Below are 12,360 nucleotides of genomic sequence, written 5' to 3'. Positions count from 1 at the left end.
TCTTGGAAAGAGTTCGTTTTTTTCCCGCCGCTCAGACTGCACACAAATACTGGGAATATATTTTAATTTCAAATCTGACATGTGACATCTGGTAACCCATTTATTGCTAATGAAGTTTTCACAGGAAGCAGCAGTCACCAGTATCTCATCGTAGTTTTCAATCGGCAAAGCGTTGTTACCTTTTATTGGCCCAGCATTTGTGCCGCTCATCACAGGCTGTTTCGTTAGAAAACGCAAGTAGTCCCACATAGAAATGAATGGAGTGGTAATATAACAGCAGACAGAATGGTCTAAACTTTTCATTATAATCAGTGGTGTAGTATCATTGTAATTTATACTTAAAAATCATATAGGTATTGAAGAGAACGATTAGAGCTAGCAGAGGTGTCCAATCCAAGTAGCTTGTCAGTGCATCAGCCTCCCTCTCTGAGCCGCTCTACCTCTTTCTGGTACATTAGCCTCTTCTTCCACTTCCAGCACTGAGTGCAATTTCCCAATTCTCCTTATCCAAATTTGCTGGTATAGGGGAAGTTAGTCATTTACACCATAGTATGAAGTTAAGAACACTAACAAAAGTCTCAAATCTACAGGATCTTTTGATATCTCCACATGTATCACCTCATGATGTTCCCAACAACATTGTGAGCCTGACAAGACAGATATTTTTCTTACTTCATAATCATTAACTTCATTATTATTATTATAATTTTCCAGATGAAGAAAACGAGTCACAGGTTAAGAGAAAAGCAAAAGACCCCATAGGTCAGAAGAGGTAAATCACATACGGCTTCAGATTTTTTGGTTACCATCACCATGCCCTTCTACTGCTAGTCTGGCTTTCATCTGAGTCAGTGTATCTCCTTCCTCAGGTAGATCTTGGAGGCATGGAAGTGGGTATTGCCAACCCAATCCCAGTTAAAGAAATTCTAGACATTTATGAATGAGCGCAAGGAGTATTTTACTAGATAACACCCTGCTGGGCACCCTTTAACTATACCAGTCCTGAATGTTTGAAAGAAATCCACAGTCTAATGAATAATTCCCAAGCTGTATTTCAGGAGTCTACTATTTAGGAGTTTGATTTTACTTTTTTAGTGTGGCTACTAGGAAATTTTTAATTATGTATGTGGTTCACATCAAGTTTCTTTTAGACAGCACTGACCAACAGAATCAGAAAACAGAAAGTGGCAGCGGTTAGTAAACTACAGAAAATTCAAATTCCACAAGATATATTATAGAGTTTTTTGGGCGCCAAGGAAAATATATGTGTTGGTCAGATCTAACCTTAGGGCTCCACTTTGTACCTAAACATTTGTTGCCACAAGTATTAACTGTGGAAGCCATGCAAGATCCACCATTTTACCTTTCTTTCCACATTCATCAAGTGCCTCATTATAATGCTTGAAATAAATGCATTAGACGAAAATAATGAAAAATACTTCTGCTGAATTTTTGAATGAAAATAATTCTATTTATTTTTGAAGTTCTGAGCTTTCTTTCATTAAATTTTACGTACCCTTGCATTACATAAATGATATTATAAAATTTATATTTTCAAAGTGCTTTCATCTTTTCCTAAGACCTCACTGTTTACCTTTAACAACCTATGAAACAGAGGTGAGAACAAGTGTTAGTATTTCCATTCTAAGTATTTTGTAATATTTAAGAGATAACAAAGTAAGAGATTAAATTACCTGTGTCTGATTGTGTCACTAGTTACTGACAGAGCAGGCTCTTTGACCGGACTCTAGTCCAGTGCTTTCTCTGCCAGACTATTCTGCTCTCAGTTTTTATAGCATTTTAATGTTTAAAAAAAAACAATGAAGCATATAAAACTGTGTTTCAAAAAACAAAAAGTAACTCTATGATAAAATCAAACATTACCTTACAGAATTCATTTTCTTAGGACAAAAGTTCACTTAGCACTTCAAAATATTGACTAATAAAATACTTGAAAATGTTATTCTAAATAATATATTACCGTGGGTTCTTTTATAATTCTCTGTCCTCATCTGTGTGTTTTTATTTGGGCAAATGAATCACATTAACTATTTACTAAACTTTAAAAAGTTGTATTTTCCCCACCAAAAAAAAAAAAAAAAATTACCTGAAAGTAGGTTTGTTTTGTAGGAGTTATTTTAACAATAACACATTCTGCCACCTTCTTCATAAAATAACATAATTCTGACTCCCTAACTGCAGGGCCTGCTTCTAATTTTGATTTGCAGCCATGAAACAATCTGTCTCTACCTTTTCAGGTGGAATTGCCAATGAATAACACAGGGGATGCCTGAGAGATTCACAGTCTAGAAACTAATCTAGCTAGTCTAGATAGTTGACCTCGATAACCTTGACCTCGATAACCTAGGGTCACAACCAGCTATCCAAATGCTGTGCTGGGAAAACATTTCTTTAAGTAGATAATCTAAAAAAGGGGGGGGGAATATCACTGTAATATAATACTCTTATGTGGACTCTTATGTGGAGTTTATTTATCCCCAGTAAAAGGTAAAATTCATTTTGTTTTTAAGAAAAAGAATTCTTGTATCTAACTAGAGAATGTTATTAAATCATTGTGGCATTAATAACATCTATATCAATCGATAGATTTGGGCTGATTTAATGATTTATCAGGTCATTTCTACTTGTCAAGCCATCATTGCCTTTATCTTCAAAAGATAAATACCTATTCCAAAAAAAAGATTATAAAATTTCAGTGTTTCAGGAGATTTCTTTAGCCATGTGTCAGCTCCCTGAGAATGCAGAGGTGTAGAAAAGCTAAGTGACTGGTTCAAGGTCACCTTGCTAGTGAATAAGAAAACCAAAATTAGAACCCTAGTCTCCTTATACATTGCGTAAGACCAATTTGAACGTTGGGCAATTGAGGGAAACATGTATAATACAGGGAATATTTGATCCTTCTAGCTTCACTTAAAATTTATGATTATGTGATTTCTATAATGTTAAAAACTTTATTTTTTAAAACTCTTTCAATGTTTATTTTTGAGAGAGAGAGAGAGACAGAGAGAGAGAGAGAGAGAGAGCATGAGCAGGGGAGGGGCAGAGAGAGAGAGACACAGAATCTGAAGCAGGCTCCAGGCTCTGAGCTATCAGCAGAGCCTGACTCAAGGCTCGAACTCATGAACCACGAGATCATGACCTGAGCTACAGTCGGACACGTACCTGACTGAGCCACCCAGGGGCTCCAAAATGTTAAAAACTTTAATCTGAAATGAATTGTCATGTGGCCAGTAATTTCTAACATAAAGCTCATAACACATAGAAATTCTATAAAAATTTCATAATTTCTTAAAAATATAAATTAATTGGTGCTTCCTCTCCTTCCCAGTAACTTCCCTCATACCCCTTAAAGTGGAATCTGAAATGAGATAAGCAGTTTATGCTGCTGATCTAGAGTCTCAGAGAAGCAAATATGCAGTGGCTTAACATATGAAATTGTGGGTTTTGCTCACAAGTCAGATAAAACAGCTGTTGACTGAGATGCCCACATAGAAGCTGCCTTTTTCATCTGTTGAAAAAGAAAAGCTTGTGAACAGTCTCCAAGAGCCATATTATTAAAAATTATGTTTCCTCCCCTTTGATGAATGGCGGAGATGCTGATTCTTTAAAATGTGGTTATAATTCCCTTGAGGAAATTCTCCAAGTCCCTAAGTTTGAGGAATTTGGGAGTATAAGAGGACAAGAGTTTATTTATATACAAGCTTTTTTCCAAGTTATATTTATTTTATTTTTCTCCTAGTCTGCAGAGCACAGCTCTTTTGAGGCTCACTAAAGCCTTCAATGGGCCTCTATATTGAACATAACAATATTTTCTACTAACACCAATATGTCAGAGGAAGATTTCTAGCATATGATTAGAGTTAATGACATATATCTCATGCCTGCCTGCTTCTCTTTTCTTTTTGGGGAAAAAAAAAAAAAAAGCATACAACAAAAACAGCCAAGAGTTTAGAATAGAAAAGAATGGGAAGAAATATCATAGGAATGAAAGGAGCTCTTTGGGGGCTTGGGATATTCATGACAAGTAGGTTGCTTAAATTATAACTTATGATAAGTAGAAGCTTCTGAAGCAGAGAGAAATTTAATTGTAATTTAGTGTTACATTACTAGATATTAAAGTATTGAATAATTTCTAACAAGCAAAAATTTAGGATCACAATTTACTTTCGTTGAAATGTATACCCTAACTTGGAAGGAACTACTGAATTTCCTTTCATAAAGCTAAGTTCTTCCTATTCTTGGGGGATATTTTGGAAAGCAAAGGGGAGGGCTAGTTGAGGATGACGACATTGAACCACCATCACCACAGGTGGTTACAACTGGTGTGTGTAGAAATAAGATGGCAGCTTGTGCTGTTTTCATTTCCTGTGAGGGCAGGCCATAGTGGATGCTGTTGACTTGGGAAGAGGGCCAGATACCACCGTTTACCACTTACACATATCATGCAGCCATTCATTAAGGACACTGAATCTTGAGTACTTATTTAGTATGGCATTAGTAATTGTAATCAAATATATTGTGTGTGCTAAGAGAAACATTCACCTAGGAATTGCACAGGTGAGCAAAATCAGCTCCAAGAAAAGTATTTAACATAGATTAGGGGCGCCTGGGTGGCTCAGTCGGTTAAGCGTCCAACTCTTGATTTCGGCTCAGGTTCATGGGATCCAGCCCCTCATTGGGCTCTGTGCTGACAGTGTGGAGCTTGCTTGGGATTCTCTCTCCCTCTCATTCTGCCCCTTCCTCCCTCCCTCCCTCCCTCCCTCCCTCCCTCTCTCTCTCTCTGACTCTCTGCCTGTCTCTCTCAAAGTAAGTAAACATGAAAAAATAATTAAAAATAAAACAACATAGAGAAGTTAGGTTGGGATTGCCAGCCATTTTCTCATGCATCTGATTTAAAAGCAGTTCTGGTCACTTACCCCATGGTGCCAAGCTCTCTGCCATGCTCTCTTCTTCATGGCTGCCAGGATTACCACCATGGAGGAGAGTACCACCAGAAGGGCTTGGATTATTCATTGAAAGGCATGATGGGGGTTGGGGTGGGCATGAATAGGGGCGAGACTATAATCTAAAGATTTGGGGGTCCAAGCAATTTAACCATTATCTCCAAATAATGTGTAGGACAAATTCCAGTCAAGATGAAGACAATGAACGTAAGCATAATGAACACTACCCTTCTTTCTCGAAACACATAAAATAGAAAATCACAGCTCTGAATAAGAATTGAGACCACATGGGCCAGAAAAGAACCAATACCAGTTACACAGCCAAGATAAAGTTTCAACAAGTCTACCAGGATGGAAGTCAAGATCATTAGACGCGCATACTGAAGACAAATGAAACTGGCTTTCTTGGTTAAAGCCAGAAACTGGACAATCACTGCCTATTGTGACCAAAGACTAGATAATTTCTGCAGACCAACATAAATTTGAGAATGGGTGGGGGCCTCATTTGCAGTATCTGAAGAAAAAATACAGCATTGGAAACTAGGCTGAGAACTAGCATTAAAGACTTTTCCAGATCAAGTGAGTGTTGTATGCCCAAGCAGAAATTTCACAGGCCACCACCATCCAGATGCCAGGCCTCCTAAAGAAGTTAATTCCCACTACAGATTAACTCGTAGTCAAAGATTATAAAACCCAAGATGAAAGCAAATGCCAAGAAGGAGTGTCCACAGATAAAACAAATAGAATTCATTCAAGAACTACAACCTACAAATAGTAAAGCAATTGATAGGGGCTCTTAACATACAGATGTTCAACATGTTTAAAGAGAAAAGGGTACAAATAGACCCCATAAAATAAGAACAGAAGGTTAAGAAATAAGAACAAGTGAATTTGAAAAAGAAACAAGTAGAAACCATAAAAATTTTACTGCCAACTTCTATGATTCAGTGAATTCACAAATGGATACTAACAGTTGCTCCCTGTAGAATGCCTCATTCATTACTGAGGGGGAAAAACACACAGGAACAGAAACACTTGCTTTCTAAAGTCTGAATTATAAAATAAAAGCAATAAAGACAATGACTTTTGAACAGGATGGTTTATTGCGCTACCCAGCACTACAAGCAAATGACCTACAAACACTAGTCTACTCTTTTAGATATTTGAGAGAGATACTTTGATAGAAGATTATTCTAAAATATAATTACTTTGTCTTTTAGTTCTCTCTTTATTATCATAGGAAACTATGTGGTATTTTTTTTTCCTTAGATTGCAAACTCATTAAAAAAGGAGCATGTAATGAACAATTTAATTAGATTGGTTTTGGCTTGCCTAAAAGCTTAAGAAGGTATTAATATTCTAATCAAAAGTCTTGGCGAAATATTCTTGGAAGGATGGATGGAAGGAAGGAAGGAAGGAAGGAAGGAAGGAAGGGAGGGAGGGAGGGATCTTCTTTCTTAGGCTTGTTTTTAAGAATGAGGGAAGCTGTCAAGAAATACAAGGTATCTGGTATGAAAGCAATCTGTGGATAAATAGTGCAGCCACCAGGAGCCAACCTTGTGTTTACAGCAGACTGAAAGTTCCCACCTGACTCATGGCCAATGTATTCAGCTGCTTAAGATGATTTTTTTACTCACAGTTTGAAAGAACAACATCCTGGTATTTTTAGCCTTTTAATGGCACAAGAAGGAGCTTACCAATGATAAACCTTAAAAAAAAAATCTTTCATGTTTTTTCAAGCCATGGCTAAGTCAATGTTTAACTTGCATTCAAAAAATAATAGAGATTTTTAAAAAACACATCTAATTAAACACTTACTTTTTGAAAGATATGCCCAATACTTTCATACTATCTCATTTAATTCCTACAACAATCATGTGCAATAAAAATCACTGTTCCCACTTCTTACAGATAAGGAAACTGAGGCTCATGTTCAGAGAAATGGGGTGATTTACCCAGAGCCATACATATTTGTAATTGGCAAAGAAAGAGTCTATTATAAGTATTTTGAGTCCAAATCCCATCTTCTTTTCCCCAAGAAGAAATGGTGCTATGGAATTCATATAAGCCACAGAGTTTATGTAAAAGCTATGGTGAGACCCAAAAATAGGGAGAGGTGGATCCTCCTGTGTTTTTGATCAGTATATCCTCCCTGCCTAAAACTCTACTGGGAGAAGAATGAAATGTAGCTGCTTTCTGGGACTCATAAGTTTGCTGTTCCTAATAGATCACATCTCTTTCCTTCAGCTCCTCATCAAAACAGCATCCTTTCAGCTTCAAAGGGAAAAGAACCCTACTCTTTCCCACTCACTTAGCATCAGTCATAGGTGCCTACCAGTCACAAGGGTTCCATTTTCCCCACACCACTGCCAAGAGGGTTGTGCGATATCTGTAAATTTACAAGAGCAGCCTCCCATAGCTGATGCTGCAGACATCTGTAAGGAGAGAGAAGTTCAAGTGATGACAATTTCTACTCTACCTCAGCTGGCCAGCTGTTGCCTTTAAGTTCTAACCACTTTGTTTTCCATGTATCCTCCAAAGTCCAAATGCCATCTTCTTTGGGAAGTGCCCCTGATCACTACCCAAGTCCCCCACCAACAAACTGGGTCAATGATAAATACAGAACATTCCACATGACCCTGTTATGGTATAGTATTCAACACTGGAGGTAATTCTGTCTTTAAAGCTCTTGTCCCCCCACAATTAGACTCAAATGCCTCAAAGGAGGAGAAGGACTGTGAACTTTTTCACTTTGCATCCCTCACTCCAGCACCTAGTAGATGTTCAATGAATATGGGATAAATGGATGACAGCCCACTGGATGCACTATTTTCATTTATATGCTTCCCTGTGCTTGTTCCCACTGGTCCTATAACCTAAAATTCCTCTCCCCTTTCTTCTACCCTCCAGTATGTGAGAATTTGTTTCCTTTCCTGGCAGGAAGTCTTGGTCATTACTTATATAAACATTTGTGTAAAGTATTATTAGTATATTTAATGTGACGTCCAGAGTTTCTCCAGTGATATTCTCATTTAAATAATAAATTCCTTACTAAAATTTCCAGGGATGCTCCCCTAGATGTTCAGAGCAACCTTTTATGTATTACATATTAGTCGATATGGATCAATAGGAACTGAAGAAGAAACTGACCTCAGATTGTGATGGAGTTGGAGTCCAAAACTATGTTTAAAACTTGGTCCTTTCAAATGCAAACTTTTTCCCATAGATTTTTTTTTTTAATAAGTGATGGTTACAATTCTTGCCTTGTCAATAAAATTCTACTCATTCCAGATACAGTATTAGTGGAACCAGCCTGAGATATATAGTCTTAGAGTTAGGCTCAAGAGAGAAAAGAAGAAAGAGGAGAATTTCCTCCCTGCTTTCAAGCACTCAAGCTCAGGGCACCAAAGGGATTCCAATGCATTAAGTTTATCCCTTCCTATCTGTTAGTAGCGTCCTTGTGCCCAAGCTGAAACAAATATTTACCTCTGCCCTGGTTTTCAGTTATGCAGTTCACCCAGGCTACTTTTTAATCTTTGAGATTCTTTAACCTTGACATTTCCACTTTTTTCCTAGGCAAAATCCAACTGAAATCAACCAGATGTTAGAAGAAGAATAAGTAAATTAATACACATTAAGGTGTAAATGACTGCTAGCACATAAACCTTTCATGAAGTATTTAGTTTTTAATAGAGAATATTTGTTTACCTAAAGGAATTTATACTTCTAAACTGGCATAATTTCAATAACTATAATAAAATAAACTGAAAAATCAGCAAAATGTAGGGAAATCCTTCTGGGTGAGAAAGAAATAGGTCATATCTCCCTGAGAGCCTAGCCCTAGTTTCCATTATATTATTCCCTCTTTTCATCTTCTGTTTTAGAAACCACATATTTCTAAAAGTACCAAGGATTTTTTTGTCTGTTTTGCTTAGTTCGGGTTTCGATTTTTTAATCCAAGGTGAAGCCTAGGTTAACAATGACTATTTTCTATCTTGATCCTCTCAGGAGCAAAATGTAAACTGTGTTATTAGCCCCACAGAAACTAGTCTCATTATGCTATACTCCTAGCTTTGAAGTTATATGCTATTTACTCATTCATTCATCCATTGGCTGTCGTATTCCTCAGACGTGTATCATCTGTCCCCTGGAATTGGCTGGGGCCTACATTAGTAAATGAGATTATTCGAAACATTAAAACCTGGCTGCCTGAGTCTCATCCCTCTCACAGCACCACTTTACACCAAGATGGACACTACCTTAGGTGTGTGTGTTCATGCAGCTCTCCTGGATGCCAAGCATAGCTATCCTGGGAAGTCTTATTCCTGTTCCTCATGTGGCCCGGGACACTTTCCTACAAAAAGAATGCACAGCCATGCTCATCTAGGGACCTGCTCCTGGGGTGGCAAGAGGATCTTTACCCAGCACCCGTGCCCTGCCCAGACAGACTTGCCTATGGCATACGCTGAGTTTTTACCTCAGAGTAGGCCTGTACCTCAACCTGTGATGTTACCCCCACAGCATCCTCAGCCTCCCTCCCAAGGGTTTTCTGATGGACTCTGCTAGGGAAGAGTATGTTGATTTTCTAAATCATGTAAGTGAATAGCTTGTTTACTGATTATGTAAAATATTGAAGCAAATATTTGCAGAAGCTTCTGGAAAAACTCAAGTCTTCCTGAATAACTAATTTAATTCAGTAGCATTTTCTGAGATTCAGACTATGCTTTTTTAATCAATGTGGAAGCTAGGATTTACTTCTAGAAAAAATGCAAAGAACCTAGATAAGTTTATTCACATAGCACCCCCATTTGTTTACCTGGAGGATATTTATTACTTTCTAGAAAAGCAATATGTTCTAAAAATTAATTTAAATGTGTAATCCTACCCTTTCTCGGTTCAGTTTTTCTCCAGAAAATATGATCTATTTTTTTTTCCTAAGACTAAAGTGGAGTTACTGTATTTATGACTGAAAAATAAAACTATTTGTTTATAACTGAAAGTTTTTTTTTTTTTTACCTTTTCATTTTTATTTTCTCCAGGTGCATCTGGCATAGTGTCTAAGACTAATTAACCCAGGAGATCAAAATGATCCTCAACTCTTCCACTGAAGATGGTATTAAAAGAATCCAAGATGACTGTCCCAAAGCCGGAAGGCACAATTACATATTTGTCATGATCCCTACTTTATACAGTATCATTTTTGTGGTGGGAATATTTGGAAACAGCTTGGTAGTGATTGTCATTTACTTTTACATGAAACTGAAGACTGTGGCCAGTGTTTTTCTTTTGAATTTAGCACTGGCTGACTTATGCTTTTTACTAACCTTACCACTGTGGGCTGTCTACACTGCCATGGAATATCGCTGGCCCTTTGGCAATTACCTGTGCAAGATCGCTTCAGCCAGTGTCAGTTTCAACCTCTATGCCAGTGTGTTTCTACTCACATGTCTAAGCATCGACCGTTACCTGGCTATTGTTCATCCAATGAAAGCCCGCCTTCGGCGCACAATGCTTATGGCCAAAGTCACCTGCATCATTATTTGGCTGTTGGCTGGCTTGGCCAGTTTGCCAACTATAATCCACCGAAACGTGTTTTTCGTTGAGAACACCAATATCACGGTTTGTGCTTTCCATTATGAATCCCAAAATTCAACCCTCCCCATTGGGCTGGGCTTAACTAAGAATATACTGGGTTTCTTGTTTCCTTTTCTGATCATTCTTACAAGTTACACTCTTATTTGGAAGACTCTGAAGAGGGCTTATGAGATTCAAAAGAACAAGCCAAGAAATGATGATATTTTCAAGATAATTATGGCAATTGTGCTTTTCTTTTTCTTTTCCTGGGTTCCCCACCAAATATTCACTTTTCTGGATGTATTGATTCAGCTGGGCATCATACATGACTGTAAAATTGCAGATATTGTGGACACCGCCATGCCCATCACTATTTGCATAGCTTATTTCAACAATTGCCTGAATCCTCTCTTTTATGGCTTTCTGGGGAAAAAATTTAAAAAATATTTTCTCCAGCTTCTGAAATACATCCCTCCAAAGGCCAAGTCCCACTCAAACCTATCAACAAAAATGAGCACACTTTCCTACCGCCCCTCAGATAATGGAAACACGTCCGCCAAGAAGCCTGCCTCATGTATTGAGGTTGAGTCACACACTTGAAGCCTATCTGTGAAGTAATCCTGTGAAAGGAGAAGCAAGAAACACATTCCTCTACAGCACCTCACTACCAAAGGAACATTAGCTACTTTCCAGAATTTAAGAAGAAAAAGGTTATGTGGTCTCAACAAACCTTTCTAAAGCTCTGAACAAAACCTTTTCTTTCCCTGTGCAACAAAACATAAAGTGAAGCCACATTTTGCCACATTTTGCATCAGACAGACGACGGCCACTCAAAGAATGATGTCAGAAGCTAGATGAATGTGTTCACTGGGAAAATTTTACTGGCAGAAATGCCGTCTCCGCAGCCGGCTCCTGTTCTGTTATTTTTGACTCTTCCACATGAAGGTATTTGGAATGTGTTCAACCTTGAGAGGAGCGACAGGAGGTCAGAGCTTAAGATTGCTCTGCCCAGTTTCCAAGGGGCAGTAAAGCTTTTTTGTGCCTATGGCGTTACTAGCAGCTGTGGCCCACCTGGACCTGCCACTGCACTTTTTGTGCAGAGACTTGCTAAGCAGTACTTGTCAACTTTCAGACACTTTTGCGAAATTCGGCTAGTGTCTTATAGATTCACACGGCCGAAACACGCCAGCTAATTGGCCTATTTGTATACGGATATTACTAAAGTCATGTATTAAAGTTAAACTACTTGTAAAAGTGTTACTCTGGTCCCAGGCAGTAGTGTCTTCCCAGTCATATCAGTTTTGTTTCATATCTGAGAAGTATAGATATTTTGTGGTAAAAAAAAGATTGTATACCGTAAAGTATGCCTTATGTTTTAGAAAGTATATGTTCTACTTGTATATGTATTCTATATCTCTAAACTGTTGCTACTTGATTAAAATCTGGCAAAGTTATATTTACATTAAAATACTGTTATTGTAATGTGTTTAATCTTCAATGCTTAAAATATATGCTGATTTATTTTTCAAACAAGTGTAATTATGAACCCAATTCCATTTAAATTTTTAATACAACAGATAGTTTAATACTATTGCTTATAGATTTTATATCCACAGCATGGAATAAATAGACCCTTTTGAGTTTTTCAAAGCTTTTCATACAACAAAGAAAAAATTAATTTTTATAACACTAAAACATTATTTTACACATAATTATTTTTAATTTTTTTAATGTTTATTTTTGAGAGAGAGAGACAGACAGACAGAACACAAATGGGGGAGGGAAAGAGAGAAGGGGAGAAACAATCCAAAGCAGGCTCCAG

The 12,360-nt window shown here is 37.5% G+C and overlaps 1 protein-coding gene across 2 annotated transcripts in view; it reads left to right on the top strand.

The window, feature by feature from the left end:
* The window catches only part of AGTR1 (angiotensin II receptor type 1), a 43,932-nt gene extending 31,934 nt beyond the window's left edge, over positions 1-11,998 (top strand). For both annotated transcript variants that reach the window (XM_060638903.3, XM_060638901.3), the window contains one exon: positions 10,004-11,998. In XM_060638903.3, the coding sequence (XP_060494886.1) occupies positions 10,050-11,138 (1,089 nt within the window). In that variant the 5' untranslated portion in view covers positions 10,004-10,049 and the 3' untranslated portion in view covers positions 11,139-11,998. The remainder of the gene's footprint in view (positions 1-10,003) is intronic.
* The last annotated feature ends 362 nt before the right edge of the window (positions 11,999-12,360 follow it).

This window comes from Panthera onca, chromosome C2 (genome assembly GCF_046562875.1).
Source record: "Panthera onca isolate mPanOnc1 chromosome C2, mPanOnc1 haplotype 2, whole genome shotgun sequence".
Classification (NCBI taxonomy): Eukaryota; Metazoa; Chordata; class Mammalia; order Carnivora; family Felidae; genus Panthera; species Panthera onca.
The sequence above is the reverse complement of the archived record's forward strand: the minus strand, read 5'-3'. Positions and strand labels throughout refer to the sequence as shown.